This window comes from Castanea sativa, chromosome 1 (genome assembly GCF_040712315.1).
Source record: "Castanea sativa cultivar Marrone di Chiusa Pesio chromosome 1, ASM4071231v1".
Lineage (NCBI taxonomy): Eukaryota > Viridiplantae > Streptophyta > Magnoliopsida > Fagales > Fagaceae > Castanea > Castanea sativa.
In genome coordinates this window covers 77,934,746-77,960,807 of record NC_134013.1, presented here as the reverse complement: position 1 = coordinate 77,960,807, position 26,062 = coordinate 77,934,746, and the positions used below count along the sequence as shown (strand labels likewise).

The following is a 26,062-nucleotide window of genomic DNA, read 5'->3' as shown; positions in this document are numbered from 1 at the left end:
ACATAACTGAGTGATGGTGCCAAACGGGTGGGGTGTAGGGAGTTGGGGTATCTTAGTGTTGCTGTCTTACTTTTTTACTATTTTCTTTCTCCCCAAAGCTTCACTAGCAGTGTGTGTTTTGTTAGGACATATGCGATTTGATGTTAGGAACATATGTCAACATTTTATGTATTGGCTAATCCTTTGACAAAACACATTTTACTTGTAATTGGGTAGATCTAGGATGTGCTTAATACTTCAAGAAACAGGGTTTCAAGTTCAAGTGTTAAAGTCATGCAAGTTTGTCCAAGAAACAAGTAAGGAAGTGCTGGATTTTAAATCTCGACAGTTAGCTCAACAGCTAGTATCTATCGAGGTTTAAAAGCTGCTGAAGTCCGTACCTCGACAATTAGCTCGATAGATGGATATCTATCGAGTTATATGAAACTCAGTTTTTTAGAGCTGTTTTTCATCCAATCCATGAGTATGTGTTTGGGCTTTCTTTTTTCATAACCCTAAACATATATAAAGATTATTTTAAGGGCCGTTACAGGTTGCACAGTTGCACAAGAGCATAATTCCACAAGTGTGACTGGAAACCTAGTTGCCCTAATTCATCTTGAAGAAGCTGCTGTGTTTGTACACTGTAGGGTTTTGTGACCAAGAAACTTCATGATCTTCATCGTGTGATGAACTGAAGAACTTTGTAGCCAACATCCTTCTCTAGTTGGTGATCAAGTCGCGTACTGAGATCTGCACATCTTTTGGTTAGTCACGTATTGGGAGCCATACAATACAAGGAGAGATTGTCACTATAGAATAAGTCCAATTGGGTATTGGGGTAAGGGTTCAACTGTAGGTTGGTATAAGGTACTGAGATTTCTTTACTTGTAACCGCTTGTTTTGATAATAGTGGATTCTCGGGAGTGGTGACCTTAAAATCACCCAGTGAGGTTTTTGCCGTGTAGGTTTTCCCCATTCATAAACAAATCACCGTGTCATTTAATTTCCATTGCATATTTAGTTATTTGGTGATTTGTTTGTGCTACCATGCTCATTGCATGTAATTGAACCTAATTAATTCACTTGGCTAATTAATTGGTTAATTCATCACAATGGGTCAATACATTTTTGGCCTATCATGTTTTAATTAAAACAATAAAATCAGTTAGAAAATGTATTCTCCTATAGTGGGTTGGTTTTTAGTTGATCACAGTAAACGTTTTTTGATCACTTGCCTTTTTCTATCACACCTAGCACTACAATATAATGCAAAATGAGTTTTTGAAAAATGATTTCTATCGAAATAGGGTTTAAGACTATGTTTTTTTATTAATTAATTATTGCATCAAATGGGAAAAAGGGATTCAAATCTTGGTTCTTTAATCGTAAAAGAAATCAAATAATGTTATTAAATTATAAGGTTTTTGGCAACAGAACTACCTTTCTTATACAATACTTATGAAGGCTTTTGTCCTTTTGAACTACTCTCTCCATCCCAAATTATTGGTCCTATATTTCATTTTAGGATGTCTCAAAATGAAATATTCTTTCTGAAATTAATAAATAAAATTCTTATCTTACCCTTTACTTTATTTAAAAAGTCAATGCCATTTGTTTTCTATAGTTTAAATTAAAAAAATGTAGTTTTGGAAGTTTGTACATTTTTAATTGACAAACAATACATTAAATAATGTTCTCTTAAAAGTTGGATTTTATAAACAAGACCAACATTTTGGGATTAAGGGAGTACAAGTTTTTTTTAAAGAAAGTAAAAAAAAAAAAAAAATTGTTTTGATTAGAATCAATTGAAAATAAACAAGACCAACATTTTGGGATTAAGGGAGTACAAGTTTTTTTTTTAAAGAAAGTAAAAAAAAAAAATTGTTTTGATTAGAATTAATTGAAAATAAACACTTATACTTGAAAATTATATCCAAAATGCGAGTTTGTGGATTGTATAGTATGTAAACTCCAATGAAATTTTATGTGTTTCATTAACCAAGAGTTATCAAACCATGTCTGGACATTTTTATCCTGTTAGAACTATAATGGTTTTAAAAACTGAAACATATAAAGAACCAAAAATGAGACTAGTTTTCGGTTCTTAGGTATGATCGAGGTTGGATTGATGGTTGAATCAATGATGTTATAAAAAATTTAATTAATAATTATTAAATATTAAAAAAAAATTATATACACATAATATATAACTAACAATATTTAAAATAATTTGTAAGTGCATTTTCCATCTTATTATATCAATATAATGGAAGCAAAAACATGTTCTAAATGTTTAAACAAAGAAAAAAAAAGATTTTTAGGAATATTTGAACCAAAAGAAAATATGAAACAATATATTGGCATAACTATGGGATTATTATATAAGATTAGATGGGAGAGGAACCAAACATTTACTTTGTAGTTTGTGCAGTGTGTTACTATTTAATTTATACAGTGTGTTGTAACTTGTAAGTAGAAAGTAAGTTGCACATACGAATAAAAAACAGAAAAAACAAAAAAACAAAAGCTAAAAAAAGAAAAGAAAAAGGAGCCACACAATACTAGTAGTAGGGTGAGGATTGAGGAGGATATTTGGTTAGTAGACTCGATACCACTTCAAATCCAAGTTTTGGGATTCCTTTCAGCGAAATCATTTGGTCATTCAGATCCAAGGTTTAGCTTCTCCTATTCTTTGCGTTCTTCTCGACCACTTTAGCCATTCAAATCATTGACCAAAGATCTCAAATATGAAGCATCTTTTAGACAAGCCAAACTTGCTCCAAATAAACATTTCTGTTAGGTTCTAAGACTTTAGGGACTAATGTATTAGAACTTCAATGTGTATTGTGTTGACAAACCATGATCAAAACATTTAGTCTAGGTTTAGACTTGCTCAAAGTTTGGTTTATTGTAAGTTTGGAATCGAGTAGTTGCAGGAAATTACTGTTCTATTTCTGCATGGCTCGATCGATCAAAGAATAGACTCGATCGATCGAGAATCGTGCATCAGAAATTTTCTGCAGAATTTTAAGTCGGTCCAAACAACAATTCAAGCCCATTAAGGATTAGGGTTTCAGATCTACTTCTCCCACTATATAAAGGAAACCTTAAGCACGTTTTTAAAGGCTTCTAACAGAGAGAAGAGTGTGCCTCTTTTTGTATCTAGGGTTTGTACCCAAAAACTCTCTAGAGTCTTGGTTGCTTATATTGCTGTTTGTGTGAATCTCTTGTGAGATCTGAGAGGTGCTTGCCTTCACACAAGCTTGAGATTATCAAGAAGGAGATTACTTCAAGAACTTGATGATCGTTCAGTTGCTGCCATAAGAGTTTAAAGATATACAAGCGGGAGTGCTTGTACTTGCTAGAGAATCCAAGAAAGAAGGAGTTCGTGGTCTCAGAGCTTGCACGTGGTCATGTCAGTAAGTTTTCTACTGGTGGGTAGCAATAGGATGTTAGTGGTCTAAGTCGCTATTGTACAACTTCGATTCTTTCATAGTGGATTCAAATTTACCTTGAGGATAGCTAGGTTAAATTCTTCCCAGGTTTTTTACCGGTTTGGTTTTCTTGGGTCATCATATCTTTGTGTTTTTATATTCCACGCTTTACATTGATATGATTATATGATTGTATTAACCTAAATCTGGAATTTGGACTAAGTAATAACTTGGCTTGTTAACTAGGTTAATCCAATTGTGATTTAAGGGGTCTAAACAAACTCTACAAGTAGTATCAGAGCGAGTGGCTCTTCTGTTTTAGATGTTTTGATCTAAGAGTTGATCCTTGATCCCTGTTATCGTGGATAATTTTAAGTGTCTTACTGTTTTTTACTGTGATGATTTGAATAAAAAGGATACTGTTGTTTCTGTTGATTTTATTGTTGCTTGTGAAACTCTTTGTAAGGAATTATTGAAATCTTTGAAATTTGCTAAGAAATTCAAGGAAGAGTTAAAATTGGTTAATCTTAAAAAAGAGGAATTGATTGTTAGATTAGATGAATCTAATAAAAAGAATGAATTTTTGAGAAATCAAATTTCCTCTCAAGATGAAAAGATGAAAAGCTTGGAACAAGAGTTAGTTGAGTCTAAAACTAAACTTGAAAATTTGACTAGTGCCAAGCCTGCTGTTGATAACAGAAGTGTTTCTGTTCTCTTAAGCCTAAAACTGAGAAAGTTTATATCCCTCCTTTCAAGAGGAATAATAAAGAAAATGTTTATTTTGCTAAGTTGGACAAAGGTAAAAGTTCTGATGTAGATGCTGAAGTTTCTACACCTAAGTCTGAATCTACTGTTAGAGAGCATAATAAATCTGTTTTTGTGCCTACTTGTCACCTTTGTGGTGTTGTTGGTCATATTAGACCAAATTGTTCTTTATTGAGGCAAAAACCAAAATCTGAGACTAGATTTGCTATTAGGAATACTGATGTTCCTAAATTTGTCCCTGTTTGTCACTTTTGTGGTGTCTTCGGTCACATTCGTCCTAATTGTCATAAATTGAAATTTAAAAATTCTGTATTTCAATCTAGGATATGTGATGATATTTCTCTTGCCATAAGTCCATATAAATTGTTTCCTATTCTTTTGAAAAATTTGAACTTGTTCGCTTGTGAAAGGAATTTGCAAAATTTCAGTCTCTCTCAGAAGATTGGTGTAATCCCTCAAATACACTTTGCTTCTCATGGATTTTCACCTACAAAGCCGAAGACTCGTGCTATATGGGTGAGAAAAGATTCTCTAAGGTGAGTGTTGTTTACTTGTCCTTGATTTAATTCTTTCAATTAATTGTGGACATGTTTTTCTTTTAGTTTTTTGTTGTTTTATTTTCTTAGGTTGTTTTGATTATTCAAAAATCCAAAAATATTGAAAATTTTCAAAAAGACAAAAATATTTTATTTTGAGTCTTGTTTTATTTTTTCTTGAGGATTACTTGAATTATGATATTTCTCTCTTGATTTAGAACATGCTTGACATTGTGGAGAAACTTGAATAGTATGTATTATATAAGTGCTAAGCTATTTTTGATTTTGTGTGAGTATGTACTAGTTTGTACATGTACTCATGGGTTAATTAAGGAATTGATATTTCTTGTTTGTGTACCCTCTATAGCTTAGTTTTGCACTGTCATGCATTGAATTTGCATTGTTTATTTAGCATAATATATGCTTTTAGTTTTGGTCATATATTTTTTTAACCAAAAGGATTTTTATTTCTTGTGTATTACACATCATGGATATGTAATTGAGGTTGGCCATATTATCTTTACATAACTTGTTTATGTACTTTGTTTAGCTTGGATGAGCTTATTTTATTGCACTTTATTAGTTTAAGCTTTGTAGTGCATGTTGTGTGGGGAGATGTTTATAGTTTTTGATCACTTTGTCTTGTTCTTAAAGTCACATGCCTTTAATTGTCAGACTTGATCTTAATGAGAAAGGCATAAATAATCATCTCACCAGTGTTTACTAGCCAATCATGAACACCTTAGTGCATATCGTAAGATTTTGTGCTCGAGAAAGTGTAGCACATGCACAAAAAGAATATAAGGTGTAGCCTCGGTTTAAATGCTAAAATTGGTGTGTACATTATTGGACTATAATAATTTCAATCCAGCTATTTTTTAATAAGTTTTTGATCAAATAAAATTGGTGTGTACATTATGAGGTAAATTCAAGAAACTTACATGATTGCAAGTTTTTATTTTAGGAGATGTGAGAGTTATATGATGTAACTCTTTAAGGGATAGTCTCTTTTAAATCAATGTGATAGATTTTGTAGAAATTGTGATTGATTTCTATCTACTTATCACCTCACATATATCTCAAGTTTTTGCTGGTTGCACACACTACACAAGTTACTCTTTGTTAAACTTGGTACATGAAATTGTGTGTAAATTTGGATTAGCCATCCAAGATTATGTGTTCAATGGTGTTTGATGCAAAATATGGAAGATCTGGGTTAAATTTAAGTGTTTTTGAAAAACTTTTAAGCTCATACTCATGCATTTCGTTCATGAAACACTATGCTTTGAGGAGTTCTTGCATTAATTTTCTGTGTTTTTTCAAAAATATGATTTTTCCAGATTTTCGATCGATCGAATTTGTTCCTCGACTGATCGAAATTACGATAAAAATTTTGGTTTGAATCTGCCTGACTCGATTGGTATTCGATCGATACTCGATTGTGAGAGACCGCGCCCCCGACCCGTTTTATAGAGTGTTGGGCCAAACCCACTTAAATGGGTGGAGTCGTGTTATTGCCTCTCAAAATGGCGGTTCGACTAGTTATATTTTCCCTTCTAGATTAAGGGTTTTACAATGGAGTCGCCACTTATTTAATTATTGGAAAAATAAGAAAACCAAAATTGAAAAATTCCTCATTTTATTAATTTTCAATTGAATTTACATTGATCATAGGAAAATTACATGGCTTTGGTCTTAGATACAATCTAAGATAAAGTACATGCCTTTGTTTCCTAGTTACAATCTAAAAATTGAAAATTACATGGATAAGCATTTGATCTACTAACCCTTGATCTAAGTTCGGAGGCTATGTTACAAGGTGGGAAGGTGTTAGGCACCCACCTTGCCCGGTGAAACCGGTCTTCTAGATTATGGTGGCCATCATTCATATCACATCATCCAATATGTTATCAATCAATTTACATGTTGAATTTAAAGTGTGTGCAATGTGATAAACCCTAATTCAATTTATTAAGCATTACATTTGGATTGAAAAATAAATTCTAGTGAATGTGTGTGTATGGTGATATCCTAAATTCAAAGATTTGAAAGAATTATGAAACAAACATGTTTTTTATATTTTTGATGTGGATTTAAGATTAAAACTAGTATTATGCATGAACATGTGATGAACAACCAAGAAAATTTGAAGAACACGTAAGAACATTCAAACATATTCAAGGGAATTTAAATAATTACTATCATGCTTTAATCTTAAACTCTCATCATGGCAACACAAAAAAAGAAAAAAAACAATTAGGGAAATGGATTATACCTTCATGCAAGATCCATATGGTGGATGAGGAGACTCTTGAGGGAGGTCCTAAGGGTGGAGGAAAAAAAGAGTTAGAAGAGGAAGAGTGAGTCTCACTCAATACCTTGAGTTTCAAGAAGACCAAGAAATGATAAGACTACTCAACTTCTTAGAACTCAAGAGAGGAGAAGAGAGAGGGTTTTTCTGTGTCTCTTGGAATGAAGGAGAGGGGGGGTTTATATAGTAGTGGTGGAGGAAATATGAATGGAAGGCCATTAATGAGGGTTGACAAAGAATCATGAACCTAGACCTCATTTTAGCCTTGGGAGAAATTTGGAGTATTAAATGTAGAGATTGGTGTGAGTGGGGAGCAAGCCAAAATTCGGTTTTCCCGTAGCTTCTGTAACAGCCTGTAGAGCAAATTTTGAAAAATCATATCTGACTCAATTCTGATCGGAATTGTCTTGTTCTTGTGCTCAAATTGAAGCCCCGGATGTCTAGTTTCTGAGAAAATTAACTTCATTCACAGATTCAAAATATTCTGAGAGATATCGATGAAATAGTGAGCAGAGGTCATATGGTAGAAAATGATTTCAGCACAATTAACATTAATAGTCCCAAATCAGCTTCCAATTAACATTAAATGGCTCCAATCACTCTCATTTAAGACTTAATTGATTCCAAATTTACTCTAATTAAAAGATAATTGCACCAATTACTCATTGAATAATTAATATTTAACTATCTAATTAATTAGGTGTGTGCAACCCTACCATAAAATGTAGTCCTAACCAATCAAATTATGACACATCATTGATCTCAAATTGATTATACATATAACCAATTGAAATCAATTGTTCATAATCACATATGGTCGGCCTCAATTTGTGATAATGCATCTTAGTCATTAAAACTTGATTTGATGATAACTTTCAATCTGGTGGTTTGATTAGGGCTTATGACCAGTCGATTTGATCGTTACAACATCAAGATCATTTTGGTGGAATGAGATTAAGGATCTAATTACTAGAATCAAGATGCATATTTCCAGGGCAAAATTACCCTTTTACCCTCCATGTGAGGTTAAATACAGGTTGCAAAATGAGGTGTCAACAGAATGCTCCTCATTGGCAGAGCTAGAAAAGCGAATGTCAATGTATGAAAGAGACACCTAACTTTGCAATCAGCATTTAACCGTGGTGAATGTACGATGCATGCAGATAAGAATGCAAACCATCATGCAGTGGATCAAAATGTGCACCGAATCTCCGAGGAGATTGCCTATGTACCACTTGGTGAGAGGATCAGGTCCAAACGTAGTTCATACATGTAGCCTTTATTATTTTTGTTTTTTTTTTGTTTTTGTTTTTTGTTTTTGTTTTTGAAAAAAATGGGTAGAAGACATGCTTACCAGTGGTCACGACAAAATGAGGATTTCAGTCGTGATCTTGAATTTTGGACATGCTTCCTAGAGGTTCAATGGATTGAAGTTTGGACGTGCTTCCCAGAGGTCTGATGGAATTGGATTTTGGACGTGCTTCCCAAAGGTCCGATGGAATTGAAGTTTAGACGTGCTTCCCAGAGGTCCGATGGATTGAATTTGGATGTGCTTCCCGATGGAATTGAATTTGGACGTGCTTTCCAGAGGTCCGATGGATTTGAAGTTTGGACGTGCTTCCCAGAGGTTCGATGGAATTGAAGTTTTGGAAGTGCTTCCCAGAGGTCCGATGGATTGAATTTTGGACATGCTTCCCAGAGGTCCGATGGATTTGAGTATGGACGTGCCTCCCAGAGGTCCGATGGATTTGAGTTTGGACGTGCTTCCCAGAGGTCCGATGGATTTGAAGTTTTGGACGTGCTTACTAGAGGTCCGATGGATTGAATTTTGGACGTGCTTCCCAGAGGTCCGATGGAATTGAAGTTTGGACGTGCTTTCAAGAGGTTCGATGGAATTAAAGTTTTGGACGTGCTTCCCAGAGGTCCGATGAATTGAAATTTGGAGATGGATTGAAGTTTTGCACGTGCTTCCTAGAGGTTCGATGGAATTGAATTTAGAAGTGCTTCCTAAAGGTCCGATGGAATTGAAGTTTTGGACGTGCTCCCCAGAGGTCCGATGAATTGAAGTTTGGAGATGGATTGAAGTTTTGGACGTGCTTCCTAGAGGTCCGATGGAATTGAATTTGGAAGTGCTTCCCAGAGGTCCGATGGAATTGAAGTTTTGGACGTGCTTCCCAGAGGTCCGATGGAATTGAATTTTGGACGTGCTTCCCAGAGGTTCGATGGAATTGAAGTTTAGACATGCTTCCCAGAGGTCCGATGGATTGAATTTGGACGTGCTTCCTGATGGAATTGAATTTGGACGTGCTTCCCAGAGGTCCGATGGATTTGAAGTTTGGACGTGCTTCCAAGAGGTCCAATGGAATTGAAGTTTTGGACGTGCTTCCCAGAGGCCCGATGGATTGAATTTTGGACGTGCTTCCCAAAGGTCCGATGGAATTGAAGTTTGGACGTGCTTCCCAGAGGTCCGATGGAATTGAAGTTTAAACATGCTTCCCAGAGGTCCAATGGATTGAATTTGGATGTGCTTCCCGTTGGAATTGAATTTGGACGTGCTTCCCAGAGGTCCGATGGATTTGAAGTTTGGACGTGCTTCCTAGAGGTCTGATGGAATTGAAGTTTTGGAAGTGCTTCCCAGAGGTCCGATGGATTGAATTTTGGACATGCTTCCCAGAGGTCCGATGGATTTGAGTTTGGACGTGCCTCCCAGAGGTCCGATGGATTTGAGTTTGGACGTGTTTCCCAGAGGTCCGATGGATTTGAAGTTTTGGACGTGCTTACTAGAGGTCCGATGGATTGAATTTTGGACGTGCTTCCCAGAGGTCCGATGGAATTGAAGTTTGGACGTGCTTCCAAGAGGTCTGATGGAATTAAAGTTTTGGACGTGCTTCCCAGAGGTCCGATGAATTGAAGTTTGGAGATGGATTGAAGTTTTGGATGTGCTTCCTAGAGGTCCGATGAAATTGAATTTGGAAGTGCTTCCTAGAGGTCCGATGGAATTGAAGTTTTGGACGTGCTTCCCAGAGGTCCGATGGAATTGAAGTTTAGACGTGCTTCCCAGAGGTCCGATGGATTGAATTTGGACGTGCTTCCCGATGGAATTGAATTTGGACGTGCTTCCCAGAGGTCCGATGGATTTGAAGTTTGGACGTGCTTCCAAGAGGTCCAATGGAATTGAAGTTTTGGATGTGCTTCCCAGAGGTCCGTTGGATTGAATTTTGGACGTGCTTCCTAAAGGTCTGATGGAATTGAATTTTGGACGTGCTTCCTAGAGGTCCGATGGGTTTGAAGTTTTGGACGTGCTTTCCAGAGGTCCGATGGAATTGAAGTTTGGAAATGCTTCCCAGAGGTCCGATGGAATTGAAGTTTTGGACGTGCTTCCCAGAGGTCCGATGGAATTGAAGTTTTGGACGTGCTTCCCAGAGGTCCGATGGAATTGAAGTTTAGACGTGCTTCCCAGAGGTCTGATGGATTGAATTTGGACGTGCTTCCTAGAGGTCTGATGGATTTGAAGTTTGGACGTGCTTCCAAGAGGTCCAATGGAATTGAAGTTTTGGACATGCTTCCCAGAGGCCCGATGGATTAAATTTTGGACGTGCTTCCCAAAGTTCTGATGGAATTGAGTTTTGGACGTGCTTCCTAAAGGTCCGATGGATTGAATTTTGGACGTGCTTCCCAGAGGTCCGATGGAATTGAAGTTTGGAAGTGCTTCCCAGAGGTCCGATGGATTGAAGTTTGGAAGTGCTTCCTAGAGGTCCGTTGGAATTGAATTTTGGATGTGCTTCCCAGAGGTTCGATGGAATTGAAGTTTAGACGTGCTTCCTAGAGGTCCGATGGATTGAATTTGGACGTGCTTCCCGATGGAATTGAATTTGGACGTGCTTCCCAAAGGTCCGATGGATTTGAAGTTTGGACGTGCTTCCCAAAGGTCCGATGGATTTGAAGTTTTGGACATGCTTCCCAAAGGCCCGATGGATTGAATTTTGGACGTGCTTCCCAAAGGTTTGATGGAATTGAATTTTGGACGTGCTTCCTAGAGGTCCGATGGATTGAATTTTGGACGTGCTTCCCAGAGGTCCGATGGAATTGAAGTTTGGAAGTGCTTCCCAGAGGTCCGATGGAATTGAATTTTGGACGTGCTTCCTAGAGGTTTGATGGAATTGAAGTTTAGACGTACTTCCCAGAGGTCCGATGGATTGAATTTGGACGTGCTTCCCGATGGAATTGAATTTAGACGTGCTTCCCAGAGGTCCAATGGATTTGAAGTTTGGACGTGCTTCCAAGAGGTCCAATGGAATTGAAGTTTTGGACATGCTTCCCAGAGGCCCGATGGATTGAATTTTGGATGTGCTTCCCAAAGGTCTGATGGAATTGAATTTTGGACGTGCTTCCTAGAGGTCCGATGGATTGAATGTTGGACGTGCTTCCCAGAGGTCCGATGGAATTGAAGTTTAGAAGTGCTTCCCAGAGGTCCGTTGGATTGAAGTTTGGAAGTGCTTCCCAGAGGTCCGTTGGAATTGAAGTTTTGGACGTGCTTCCCAGAGGTCCGATGGAATTGAAGTTTAGACGTGCTTCCCAGAGGTCCGATGGATTGAATTTGGACGTGCTTCCTGATGGAATTGAATTTGGACGTGCTTCCTAGAGGTCCGATGGATTTGAAGTTTGGACGTGCTTCCAAGAGGTCCAATGGAATTGAAGTTTTAGACGTGCTTCCCAGAGGCCCGATGGAGTGAATTTTGGACGTGCTTCCCAAAGGTCTGATGGAATTGAATTTTGGACGTGCTTCCTAGAGGTCCGATGGATTGAATTTTGGACGTGCTTCCAAAAGGTCCGATGGAATTGAATTTTGGATGTGCTTCACAGAGGTCCGATGGATTTGAAATTTGGACATGCTTACCAGAGGTCCATTGAAATTGAATTTGGACGTGCTTCCCAGAGGTCCGATGGAATTGAAATTTGGACGTGCTTCCCAGAGGTCCGATGGATTGAATTTTGGACGTGCTTCCCAGAGGTTCGATGGAATTGAAGTTTGGAAGTGCTTCCCAGAGGTCCGATGGAATTGAAGTTTTGGACGTGCTTCCCAGAGGTCCTATGGATTGAAGTTTGGACGTGCTTTCCAAAGGTTCGATGGAATTGAAGTTTTGGACGTGCTTCCCAGAGGTCTGATGAACTGATGTTTGGAGATGGATTGAAGTTTGGACGTGTTTCCCAGAGGTTCGATGGAATTGAATTTTGGACGTTTTTCCCAGAGGTCCGTTGGATTGAATTTTGGACGTGCTTCCCAGAGGTCCGATGGATTATAAATTCGGACATGCTTCCCAGAGGTCCATTGAAATTGAATTTGGACGTGCTTCCCAGAGGTCCGATGGAATTGAAATTTGGACGTGCTTCCCAGAGGTTCGATGGATTGATGTTTGGACGTGCTTCCCAGAGGTCCGATGGATTTGAGTTTGGACGTGCTTCTCAGAGGCCCATTGAAATTGAACCTTGGACGTGCTTCCCAGAGGTCTGATGGAATTGAATTTGGACATGCTTCCCAGAGGTCCGATGGAATTGAAGTTTTGGACGTGCTTCCCAGAGGTCCAATGGAATTGAAGTTTTGGATGTGCTTCTCGGAGGTCCGATGGAATGAATTGTGGGCGTGCTTTCCAGAGGTCCATTGAAATTTGGAAGGCATTATTCATGCCTATATTTGTGGGCCTTTTACCCTAGTACCTGCAAAATAAATATTTTCAAGTAGTAACAGAATTATTCATTGAAAAGACTTTGGCATACCTGGCGAATGCCCCTAGTTTGGGATATCTTCCATGCTTCAATGAATGCTGAGGGTGGACAATTGACTTGATGTTGCACCACTAGAGAATATGGAAGAAGATCATAGCTTGCTATTCCTGAAAAAGAATTTAATGAAGTTTTTTTTTTTGAGACTTTTGAAATTTGTTTTTGAAAGATTTGGAAATCCTAAATTTTTTGAAAGAATTGAAAATCTTGAATGATGTTTTTTTTTTTTTGAAAGCAACCTAAGAAGTACAAGCCCAATGCCCTTAGTCTCAAGGCTTTTTGAATATTCTTTCTTTTCTTTTCTTCTCTCTCCCTTTTTTTTTTTTTTGAAAGATATGGAATTTTTTTTTAAATTGAATTTTTTTTTTGAAAATTTTATCTTTTTTTTTTTTTTTTTTTTTGAGATTTGAAGATTTGTTCATTATCAAAAAGTGAAGAAGATGAAGATGAAGATGGAGTAAAAGTGATGAAGATTTGTTCATGATGATTTTTTTTTTGAAAAACCTATCCTTTGAATGAGAATAACTTTGGCTGGAAGTTGATGCGGATTGCTAGATAAGTCCTTGCTTAATTCCTGCAAAAAGATAATTTCAATTAACAATGGATTTATTCATTGAAATGAATTGGAAGTACCTACCCAATGCCCCTAGTTTGAGGCATATTCCATGTTTAGATTGAAGCTTAATCCATTTGATGTTGTGACCATTAGGGAACATGAAAGAAGATCACGGTCCGCCATCCTTGGTTCCTGCAAAAAGGCTTCATTCTCTAGCTTGTTAGAAACCAATTATCATGAAAACTTTTTTTTTGCTAATGTCCTTAGTGTGGACATGCTTGCAAACAAATGGATTAATGCCTCAAATGAAAACATACTTCCATGCAAGAAGAACATATTTGCACACAATATAAATAGGTCAATGCTCCAAGTTTAAACATGTTTAATGCAAACAAATGGGCTTAACCTAACATGCACCCAAACAATTTTGTCATATTATTTTGACTTTACTCTCCAAGGTTTTTTGAGTGATTGGGACCGGGCCTTTGAAAGGCTGCCTACGTACCTCTCTCATAGAGGATCAGGTCAAGACGTAGTTCAAGAACTGGATTTTGAAAAAGAATGATTTTTTTTTTTTTTGTGAAAATAAGATTTCTCTTTCTTTTTTTTTTTTTTTTTTTTTTTTTTTTTTTTTTTTTTTTTTTTTTTTTTTCTTATGAACACGAGGTGATCCCTTGAACAACCATTTTGGCAAATCAAAGTGCTTAAGAATAAAATAAATCTCTTTGATTAGGAAGTATCAAGATCATTAAACTCATGTAATCAAATTTGCTTTTTCCTTTTGAACATCGTCAAATTGAGTCTCCAAAGGCAATCAAGAAATGAAATGTGATAATATTTAGAAATTACATTGTTGGGTGCAAATGAGGAGACTCCAATTTTGAAAGTTCTTTTGAGTCATTTGAGAATTTTTCTCATTGGACATATCATCTAGTGGGGTTTGACAATTTTAAGCATTTTTTCTTTTTAATTCAAGAGAAAATATTATTAAAGTTTAAGATGCGCCCACAATTAGCAAGACTTCAAGGAGGTCTTATTCATGGGTTGTAATGTAGGCCGGGTTTGGGTTATGAAATGAAAGATATAAAAGGCTCAAAATTCCCTATGATGTTTCCCCCAAATATGCATTACTCAAAAATCAAGTATTGGAGGAGTTTCTCAATTTCTTCTTTGTCATCTTCTCACTTGTCTTCATTGGTCACTTGTATCAACATTTGTTTTTATGCTCATTCCTCTTGAATCATTTCTCTAGACTTTCGTCTTGTAAAAATCTTCCCTTTTTAGGCTGCATCCTTAAGTTTCCAACAAGGTAGGATTTTCCAATTTTTTCTTTTCTTTGGCCCTAATTTTTTCCTAGGCCGCCCTTTCGGGTTTTCAACCTAACGGGCTTTCTTTTCTTTTATTTTCTTCTTCCTTCTTCCTTCTTCCTTCTTCTTCTTCTTCTTTTTGGTTTTTTTTTGTCTTTCATCTCTTGATTGAGTGAACTTTTGGGGACCTTTCGCCCTCCTTGTTTTTCTTAGCTTAATGATTTTTGGTCATTTTGATGCACTCTCTAGACTTCTTTCTTGCCTCGATGCACTTGCACCTTTTTTGTGCTTGATGAATCTTTTCTTTTTTTGATGAAATCTCTTTTAGATGAAACTTGTATTCTTCTTGGCATGATGAATTTTAGGCTCTTCAAACTTGATGCACATTGGAATTTCATTTCTCTTTCCTTTATTGAAATGAAACCTCACTTTTTTTCGATGATCTCTTATCTTTAGCTTAATGAATCCCCTACTTGTCTTTCATGTCTTCTAGGAGAGCCTTATCAATTAGCTTCAAATCTACAAGGTTGACTCCTCCTCAACATGAGATTAAAGCATGCACACTTTGGTTTTTCCCCACCCTAGGTTTAGATTTTAGTGGGTTCATGCGAAAAAGAGGCTAAGTGTTTAAAGGCTCAAATGGGCTAGCAATGGATAATGATCGTTCTAGGTATTAGGGAATAATCTTGTTTAACCAAAGATGACCTCCTATCCCTAGTAATGTTTGGTTGTAGGCACAGTGACTTAAGCTCTTTTAATAAATTCATCTTAAAAGAAAAAGTATGAATGCTCTAATGTTGTGAAACAAAAGATCTTTGAAAATTGGATCGAGTGCATGGATTCTTGGGATTTTCTGATGGATGGATTCTTTTCGATTGCCTTTTAAGACCATTTCTTCTTATATTCTAAGCCAAGTAGCAAAAGTCTTTACTTGGATCAAAAGAAATTAATCATTCCTTAGTACAAGTTAAATGCTCAAGCCTTTAAACATTAAGATTTAGAAAATGTTTTGTCCAAGGGATCCTCATGCACCATTTTGAAAAGGAGACTTCTTCATTTTTTTTTTTTTTAATCTTGTAAGAGAAAAAATTGGGTCTTATTGAAAAAGTCACTAGGAAGTTCAATGCCCCTAGATCAAAGCTTTTTTTTTAAAAAATGACTCAAAGACCCAATGCCCCTAGTCCAAACACTTTCTTATTTAAATTTTTTTTTGGTTTTTAAAAAAATTAAAAAAATATATATATATATATACATATATATACATGAAAAAAGTACATCAAATGCTACATGGATTTTTAGAATTCAAAGAAACATAGAAACATGGAATAAAAAACAAAGTTTAAGCTTAACCATGATGTTACAAACCAAATGTGTAGTGAGGCAAAGTTGGGCCGCTTGCTTCTTCTTGGTCCATTTAGGATGCTTGAGACATGGTATGCTTGAACCTTGATTATGATCTTTTGGTATTTGCTTGAAATGACTTGGGTTTGCACTTGGAAGGCTTAAACCTTGATTATGATCTTTTGACATTTGCTTGAAGTGGCTTGAACCTTACACTTGGAAGGCATGCATCTTGGGAGCTTTTGGCCTTTGATGTTGATCATGCATATACACCTTTGATGGGCTCAAGTGTTGGGCTTAGACTCATTCAAGAAACAAATTGGGCTTCATTTCAAGTAGAGTTCAATCTTAGGCTTTTGGGCTTGAGTTCATTCATAGCATACAAGGTTCAAAAAATTATGATGGGCTCAAGTGTTAGACTTGGGCTCATCATGGTTCAAACAACGGCCAAACAAATGCATAATGCAATGCAATTTACATGGACCGACCTAAAGGTAGGTTCTATGGGTCATTACAACATGGGTAGAAGGTAGGTTAGAGGTTCCCACAAGCTAGGACCTCGTACCTTTCAACTTGTGACGCTAGGAGCGTCGCGTTGGTTCAAATGGTACAGTTTGTCCCTATGAACCACCATGGCATAACCATGATGATCCTTGTCGCGGTGGGTGGTAGGTTCACCGCTGGGTATGTGAGTCTCAGGAAGACCACAATCCACGGCTAATACTACCGGGTTTCTGGGCTAGCACACAAATAAAATAAATTTCATTCAAGCAAATGATGCATGACATGCAATATAATAAAATATTAGACATATTATATACAAAAAGCAATAAACAAACAATGACATAGTTGGCCACCATAACCTAATTGAAGCTTAGCCTTCAATATCCCCAGCGGACCCGCCACTGTGAGAGACCACGCCCCCAACCCTTTTTTATAGGGTGTTGGGCCAAACCCACGTGAATGGGTGGAGTCTTGTTATTGCCTCTCAAAATGGCGATTCGACTAGTTATATTTTCCCCTTTAGATTAAGGGTTTTATAATGGAGTCGCTACTTATTTAATTATTGGAAAAATAAGAAAAACAAAATTGAAAAATAAGAAAACCGAAATTGAAAAATTCCTCATTTTATTAATTTTCAATTGAATTTACATTGATCATAGGAAAATTACATGGCTTTGGTCCTAGATACAATCTAAGATAAAGTACATGCCTTTGTTTCCTAGTTACAGTCTAAAAATTGAAAATTACATGGATAAGCATTTGATCTACTAACCCTTGATCTAAGTTCGGAGGCTATGTTACAAGGTGGGAAGGTGTTAGGCACTCACCTTGCCCAGTGAAACCGGTCTTCTAGTTTGTGGTGGCCAACATTCATATCACATCATCCAATATGTTATCAATCAATTTACATGTTGAATTTAAAGTGTGTGCAATGTGATAAACCCATTAAGCATTACATTTGGATTGAAAAATAAATTCTAGTGAATGTGTGTGTATGGTGATATCCTAAATTCAAAGATTTGAAAGAATTATGAAACAAACATGTTTTTTATATTTTTTATGTGGATTTAAGATTAAAACTAGTGTTATGCATGAACATGTGATGAACAACCAAGAAAATTTGAAGAACACGTAAGTACATTTAAGAACATTCAAACATATTCAAGGGAATTTAAATAATTACTATCATGCTTTAATCTTAAAATCTCATCATGGCAACACAAAAAAAACAATTAGGGAAAGGGATTATACCTTCATGCAAGATCCATATGGTGGATGAGGAGACTCTTGAGGGAGGTCCTAAGGTTGGAGGAAAAGAAGAGTTAGAAGAGGAAGAGTGAGTCTCACTCAATACCTTGAGTCTCAAGAAGACCAAGATATGACAAGACTACTCAACTTCATAGAACTCAAGAGAGGAGAAGAGATGGGGTTTTTCTGTGTCTCTTAGAATGAAGGAGAGGGGGGGTTTATATAGTAGTGGTGGAGGAAATATGAATGGAAGGCCATTAATGAGAGTTGACAAAGAATCATGAACCTAGACCTCATTTTAGGCTTGGGGGAAATTTGGAGCATTAAATGTAGAGATTGGTGTGAGTGGGGAGCAAGCCAAAATTCGGTTTTCCCGTCGCTGCTGTAACAGCCTGTAGAGTCAACTTCGAAAAATCATATCTGACTCAATTCTGATCGGAATTGTCTCGTTCTTATGCTCAAATTGAAGCCCCGGATGTCTAGTTTCTGAGAAAATTAACTTCATTCACAGATTGAAAATATTTTGAGAGATATCGATGAAATAATGAGCAGAGGTCATTTGGTAGAAAATGATTTCAGCACAATTAACATTAACAGGTCCCAAATCAGCTCCCAATTAATATTAAATAACTCCAATCACTCTCATTTTAGACTTAATTGATTTCAAATTTACTCTAATTAAAATATAATTGCATCAATTAATCATTGAATAATTAATATTTAACTATCTAATTAATTAGGTGTGTGCAACCCTACCATAAAATGTAGTCCTAACCAATCAAATTATGACACATCATTGACCTCAAATTGATTATACATATAACCAATTGAAATCAATTGTTCATAATCCCATATGGTCAAACTCAATTTGTGATAATGCATCTTAGTCATTAAAACTTGATTTGATGATAACTTTTATGACCAGTCGATTTGATCGTTACAATACAAGATCATTTTGGTGAAATGAGATTAAGGATCTAATGACTAGAACCAAGATGCATATTTCCAAGGCAAAAGTACCATTTTACCCTCCATATGAGGTTAAATACGGGTTGCAAAATGGGGTGTCAACATCGATCGATCGAAACTAAAAAATTTTCAGTTTCTAAGTTTTTGACCAAATTTTTTTTTTCATGTATCATTTATGTTTAGAATTCACATGCATTGCATTGATTTTTGTATCCATCTTGCAGTTTTGCAGTCATATCTCTCATTGTTTTCACACATACCATGCATACACTTTGCTAAATTAGGTACTCAACTTGATTTAAAAATTGATTTATTCATTTTTAAGTCCTTTGTACATTCTAGTATATGCTATTTTTTATATGTGAACTGCAGAAAATAATTTTCTTAAGAGATATGATGGATAATCAATGTGCAAATATTTTCTCTACTCATGCAACTGTTTATGGGTCACATAGTGTCAAGTTTGCATTTATTGAAAGAGAGAATATTTTTCTTCATGTGTATCCTCAACTTAATTTTTTAAGTTTGGTTTGTGTGCTTTTATTTTTCCCCACATCCTATTTTTCTCCAAAATTGTTTTTCCCAAAACGTGTTTTGTTTTTTCCTATTTTTATAGGGGGAGAAGCTTGTTTTTAAACTTTGCTCTTCATAGGAGGAGTTGTCTCTATTTTCTATAGAGTTGAATTGTTTTGTGTTCCCTTAAATCTCTATCCTTTGTTGCGTATGTTTTCTGTTACTCTTTGTTTGAGTTATCTTTGTCAATACATGACAAAAAGGGGGAGTTTTGAATGAAATGTGGGAATATGTGTGGAAAATACAAGAATGTTTTATTTAGGGGGAGTTGAATTTTTTTTTGATGTATCTAACTTCGGGGGAGAGTTAGTTTGCATATTTGTTGTTTTACTGTTTTTCTGTCACACATGCGTTTATGCGTTTGTTGAGTGTTTCAGAAATATACAAGTTAATTTAGTCGTGACTGCTGTCTACACTTGCAACTGAGAGATAGCGGTTAGGTTGAATTGAGTTTAGTGCTTTTTAAATCTGATTGGGCTTTTTGTAATTTTGAGCATTTCATGTTTGTGATGTGTTTTGTCACGGATTGCCAAAGGGAGAGATTGTTAAGTTCTAAGACCTTAGGGACTAATGTATTAGAACTTCAATGTGTATTGTGTTGGCAAACCATGATCAAAACATTTAGTCTAGGTTTAGACTTGCTCAAAGTTTGGTTTATTGTAAGTTTGGAATCGAGTAGTTGCAGAAAGTTACTGTTCTATTTTTGCATGGCTCGATCGATCGAAGAATAGACTCGATCGATCGAGAATCGTGCATCCGGAATTTTCTACAGAATTTTAAGTCGGCCCAAACAACAGTTCAAGCCCATTAAGGATTAGGGTTTCAGATCTACTTCTCCCACTATATAAAGGAAACCTAAGCATGTTTTTAAAGGCTTCTAAGAGAGAGAAGAGTGTGCCTCTTTTTATATCTAGGGTTTGTACCCAAAAACTCTCTAGAGTCTTGGTTGCTCATATTGTTGTTTGTGTGAATTTCTTGTGAGATCTGAGAAGTGCTTGCCTTCACACAAGCTTGAGATTATCAAGAAGGAGATTACTTCAAGAACTTGATGATCGTTCAATTGCTACCATAAAAGCTTAAAGATATACAAGTGGGAGTGCTTGTACTTGCTGGAGAATCCAAGAAAAAAGGATTTCGTGGTCTCGGAGCTTGCACGTGGTCGTGTCAGTAAGTTTTCTATTGGTGGGTAGCAATAGTATGTTAGTGGTCTAAGTTGCTATTGTACAACTTCGATTCTTTTATAGTGGATTCAAGTTTACCTTAAGGATAGCTAGGTTAAATCCTCCCCAGGTTTTTTACTGGTTTGGTTTTCCTGGGTCATCATATTTTTGTGTTTTTATATTCCGCACTTTACATTGATATGATTATATGATTGTGTTAACCTAGATCTAGAATTTGGACTAAGTAATAACTTGGCTTGTTAACTAGGTTAATCTAATTGTGATTTAAGGTGTTTAAACAAACTCAACAATTTCTTAATTATTTTATACTGATTTCGCAAGATACAAGATGTAAATATTCGTTTAATTGAAAATTATTAAATATCCGTACATATGATAAGAGACATGATGCTCTTATTCTTGCTTGCTATTAAAACACAGGGATAAATAAAAAACAAATTAATAATTAAGAATTTGGGTACATTTATTAGAAGTAAGTCAAGAAAGAGATGGCTGTGGTGGTGAGCACAACAAATAAGGCACCAACTGATAGAGATGAAGCGGAGTTGGGCGGCAATCCAGTGGATTCAACCTTGAAAGAAATCTTTTGGCCTTGTTCACAGTGGTTACTAATGGTGCAGATGATGTAGTAAGTACTGGCAGTTTCAAGAGTGTATGCAAATGAGACAGAAGGTTGGAGTTCAAAAAAAGACGTTACTTTTGTGCAGGCATTATATTCAGCCTCTGATACCATAGCCACAGTGTGTGTCCCGTTCGTCACATTGAATGCTGGTCATTGGAGGGAAAAATGATGTTCATCAATTCGCAATCGAGAGTCATATACCTTATAAGTCTCATTGAATATGACAAATTAAAAGCCAACTAATTTGATAAGTTTATGTCATAGCATTTTAATTAATGTTGTAATTATGTTAAAAAAAGATAATGAATTTTGTAAAAGAGAGATGCTACGTTCATGATATTTTTATAATAAATCACAGATAGTTGTTATTGGTTCAAATTTGAACCTAACACTAAGATTATTTTTTTGCTCAACAATAACAACTAATAACAACCTGTCACCTAGAATTTGTTGTAAAAATATTGTGAAAATGTTATGGATATATCATTTCTCTTTGTGAAATTTATATGCTAGAGTTTATTATTTTGATTTATCAATCAAAACCCATAAAAATTGAATGTTCTTATATATGATGATACACGATCATATTTTTCCAAATACACAATAAATTGAATAAAACCAAATCTATTTTTCTTATTCTTATTGTGAAAAGCTGAGAAGAACCCAATTTAAGACAAAGGATTTCAGAATTGCTTACTTAATTTGTCGCCAGGGAAGAATGTTTTTGAGCTAGCCCAAGTAGAGTAATAGGAAGTATTTGGGGGTACAGCCCAGCCCAAGCTGTCTCCGACTTGATATTCAACTGCAGCCGTAACTTGAGTGGTTGCACCATTTAGTAAAGCCACCACAACAATCAAGCACCCAATCAAACCCATGCGGCTAGCCATTTTTAGCTATGTTCTACAGGTCGTCCCTGCTGTGCTGCTACCTCTTAAAAATGTGATAGTGTGTCTATGCGATGCTATAAGATTAATGCTTTCGGATATGGATATATGGGAGAGAGAGACATTTGATGGATATATATAGTAGTGAAAAGAAATTTCTAAGTCAAAAAACTGGTTTTCTGGTACTCGGGTTGGACAATTCCTTTTGACGGCTCCATAACCTCCATTAATTTCCGTGTTGGAGCCTGGACTCGCATCCATTATTATTAAGATATTAGATCGGCTGTGGTATATGACTATACGTGGCAGTCTGGGAGAGGCATGAGAAATCTTCAAAAAGTAAAATGAATTAAGAAATAGATATAGGATAATACAGAATAGTCAAACACGCAGCCCATCAAAATATTGCATTCCTTTATTGAATACAACGCTAAGCAATGATAATAAAATCGAAAGAAATAAAGATTCAACAGACCAACAATTGCGACCTTGTTGAAAAAGGCTAATTAGTATGGGTGGTAGCGTGGCAAGCATCTGAGTTCTCTGACGCAGTCCAGCACAATAGGCCTGGCCTGAGAACAAAAGAATGAGGTCCTATATCATATATGGCCCGAGGTCCAGTCCAGCACCATAGGCTGCATTATTACTGTATAATGTTAGTGTTATGTCCCGCAACTTACCAATTCCAATTGATGAAGTTTGAAGTTTAAATTATTATCCAATTATAGATTAGGATATTATTTTAGATCCTGTTCACCTTTGTTTTATTTTCATTTTGTATTTAAATGGGAGTTGCTTCTTATTTTTTGGGATTGGATTGTGACGAAATTATCCTATTCTTAGCTATTTATGTACATTAAATGCGTTAATAAGAACTTAATATAAAATTATTAAATAAATAAAAAATTTCTGTAAAAAATTAAGGAAATTTGTCATTTTTTTATACAAGACATAATTTTTATTTTAGTCTAATCCAAATATATATGTGTGTGAAATTTCCTTGTGGAGACTTGAATCCCGACTCTCATCTCCTACACCCCACATGTATTTATACTTGTGGAGTGACCATCACAAAATGGGTCATTCTACTTACCCACTTTTTTTTTTAGTGGGTATGGTACCCACCCAAATCTTAACCGCATATTTTTATTGTTTCAATCCTGACCGTTTATTTAGGTTTAGTAGTAAACCTGATAGAATAGGTAGTATATAAAATTAAAACAAAAAACCAAAGGAAAAGAGAGAACGAAAGTTGGCTGGATAATGAAAGACAAGAGGGACGAAGAAGCAGATCTTCCTCCGCAAGCAATGTGCCACCGCCACCGCCAACACTCACCATCCACCTCCATTATATCGTCTGCCACTGCCACCGGTGAGAATTTTTTTTTTAGTATTTGAAAATCTGTTTTGCTTTATTTATTTATTTGATTTGGGTATATTTTTAAGTTAGCGTTCATCTAGGTATTTTAGTATTGAGAAGCTTAAGTCTTCTGTAAGAATTGGGTTTCTTTTTTCTTTTCCTGATTTTGGGTTAATTTGATTGGGTATTTTAGCTTGATTTAGTTTCGGCGTTTTCTGGGATATATGTTTGCTAGTTACCTGTGATGACTTGGGGTCATTGAAGAATTTAAAAATGAGATAAATTATGTATCGTTTCCTTTTCTTAATTGAATATGGTGCTCACCATTTCTATGCGTGCATCTTTCCATGAATCAAATGATTTAACTTAGTTATCTAGTCCAACACTGAAGTGTATTTTTATAATTCAAATTGTGCATTGAAAATGGCTTCCCCAAATCTCTATATATAATACTGGTTAAAGAGACATTGAAAATTTAAACCAGATTGAATGTACTATCTAAAAGGGCTTAGGGCAATCATAGAAAAATGCTTGCCATCTGAAAGCACAATTCTCTCTTTAACTTCATAGTTGTGACGGATACCATTGAGAGTTTAAAAAGTTCATTAAACTAATATAATTATAAAGTATTTTGTGTTGCGTGATATATTTTAAATTTCCATCCTTAACTACAGGAATGTTGAAAACCACAAATTTATTGGATGGAATCCGGACCAATTCAAAGAAATAAACTTAGAGTGAGTGTTCTGTTCAAATTACTCTTATTTATGGATGCAATTTTTAAGACGTTGTTTCTTTGACTTTATGATTATCTTTAATGAAGATCTGGAGGTAATTCCTGGTCATCTGGAGGAGCCCATCATCCTCCTCCTGGTACACCACATGTTCTTGATCAACACACTACTAAAAAACATTCTGGAGGTAAGTCTGTCATGAGTGGAGCATCAATAGCTGGAATAGCTTTGGGTGTACTGGCAGCAATTGGGGTTCTAATTGCACTTTTTTCAAGAAGAATATCATCTCCTTCCTCACATTTCCTTGATGAAGAGAGATCTAGCCAAAGTAGATCATTTACTCCTCTTGCATCTCAAGAATTATCTAAAGACTTGCGTACCAACATAAGCAACGACTTCAAAGGTAAATTTTCTTTATTCTGCATTCTTTTGTAGGGAGCTTACTGTAATTGTCTTAATAATGTTGCAGACATAAATTTCTTATTAGGCCTTAAATTTTCCTCTTTGCTTATTCAGAGTTGACCCGAAAAAAAATTCTAAAACATTTGTAGCATGATATTGCACCTTCATTAGTAAAAAGGCTCTGAAATGGAAAGTGTATGCCATGCCTATCCATTTAGGGTCTATGATATTCGGTGTAGATAGACTTGTCATTAACTAAATATTAATTAGTCTATTTGTGGCTGGCATATCTCCTTTGTCTATGCATTCTTTAGATTGTCTATCGATTACTTGATCAAAACTAGTGCATTGCTGGCTATTCGATGTCTAGTTCATCATTTTGTAATGTTTGATTGATATTTCTTAAGATGGTTATTCTATTTTTGTTGTATGCCTGGTAAATGCGGACTACGCTTTGTAATCTAACTAACTAGATATTATACTGGTGACAGGGCATAGGTTAGTGGATTCATCTGCTTCAATTGATATAAAGACCTTGCAAAAGTCTCCTTCAGTTGGTTTTAAGCTTCCACCTCCCGAGTTTAAGAAAACTTATAATGGCAATGAGTTCACTAACCTTCTGAATGCTAGAAAAATCACCTCCCTTCATGCTACATCTTACTCTTTGGCAGATTCACAACTTGCTACTGCTAATTTCGCATCCGGCCACCTTCTGGAGAAAGCATCTCATTTTATAATTGAAGAATTACCTATTATTGGGATACGAAAGAGCAATACATCAAGCCATTAGAGATTAACTATGTTTCAAATTATGGTATGTGAAAATGTGGAAAATATAAGCTTCCTAAGAGGCAGCGGCGAAGAAAGTGGACTTGGATTTTTGTTTGATATTCCTATTGTAGGGTACTTTGTAATTTTTTTTCTCAAACAAAAAATAAATAAAAGAATTGAAATTTGTGTTACATAAGGCCTACAAATTTTGTTTGATGTTTTGAATCTCAAAACAGGACAGGAGTAACTAGATGATGACACATATTTTAATTGCTAATTTGTTCCTTTAAATTTTTGTGTAAAAGACAGATATTTTCGATATTTTATCGTCTCTCCTGATATATAACTTTTTAGTAGTTAAGAACTTCGAAACAATTTTTTAATTTGAGATTTTAAATGTTTTGAAAAAAGTCATGCATTAGGGTTCTCTCTTTCTATTGATATAGAACATTTTAGTTGTCAATAGTTGGCAAGACATTTTTTTAGTTGGCTACGATGACAAATTTTTAATCATCATCTTGTCAATTGGATTATCAATGGCTTTATCATTACCTAATGTATTTATTAAAAAATGTTACTAAAATTAAAATGTAAGGTTTAAGAAAATAATAATTGGAAAAATATTTTATTGAGCTTAAATCCAAATCAAGATCCAAATCAAGTATCCAAACAATGGAATTTCAAATCCTTCATTGTATAAAAAAATCCAAACAAGGAATTTAAAAATCAATGGATTTCAAATCAAGCAAATAGAGTGGTTGTACAAAAATTTTATTGTCATTTTGGTCTTGCAAATAGAGG

At 35.6% G+C, this 26,062-nt stretch overlaps 2 protein-coding genes across 2 annotated transcripts; one reads left to right on the top strand and one right to left on the bottom strand.

Moving 5' to 3' along the window:
* Nucleotides 1–20,814: 20,814 nt before the first annotated feature.
* LOC142607981 (umecyanin-like) lies at nucleotides 20,815–22,121 on the bottom strand. The gene is made up of 2 exons (XM_075779676.1): nucleotides 21,808–22,121; nucleotides 20,815–21,256 (listed from the first exon to the last, which is right to left on the bottom strand). The coding sequence occupies exons 1-2, from the start codon at nucleotides 21,995–21,997 to the stop codon at nucleotides 20,955–20,957; spliced, it is 492 nt and encodes a 163-aa protein (XP_075635791.1). The 5' UTR covers nucleotides 21,998–22,121; the 3' UTR covers nucleotides 20,815–20,954.
* Nucleotides 22,122–23,254: 1,133 nt separating this feature from the next.
* On the top strand, nucleotides 23,255–25,449 carry LOC142634535 (protein STRUBBELIG-RECEPTOR FAMILY 5-like). The gene is made up of 4 exons (XM_075809062.1): nucleotides 23,255–23,366; nucleotides 24,029–24,091; nucleotides 24,178–24,491; nucleotides 24,982–25,449. The coding sequence occupies exons 3-4, from the start codon at nucleotides 24,287–24,289 to the stop codon at nucleotides 25,278–25,280; spliced, it is 504 nt and encodes a 167-aa protein (XP_075665177.1). The 5' UTR covers nucleotides 23,255–23,366; nucleotides 24,029–24,091; nucleotides 24,178–24,286; the 3' UTR covers nucleotides 25,281–25,449.
* Nucleotides 25,450–26,062: the final 613 nt, after the last annotated feature.

Bases quoted from the DNA above. Each gene is read 5' to 3' on its own strand.
- LOC142607981 (XM_075779676.1), bottom strand. From the start codon at position 21,997: ATGGCTAGCCGCATGGGTTTGATTGGGTGCTTGATTGTTGTGGTGGCT. The intron at 21,257-21,807 runs GTAAGCAATTCT...TCCAATGACCAG, and splicing joins CTTCCCTGGCGACAAATTAA to CATTCAATGTGACGAACGGG.
- LOC142634535 (XM_075809062.1), top strand. From the start codon at position 24,287: ATGAGTGGAGCATCAATAGCTGGAATAGCTTTGGGTGTACTGGCAGCA. The intron at 24,492-24,981 runs GTAAATTTTCTT...TACTGGTGACAG, and splicing joins CATAAGCAACGACTTCAAAG to GGCATAGGTTAGTGGATTCA.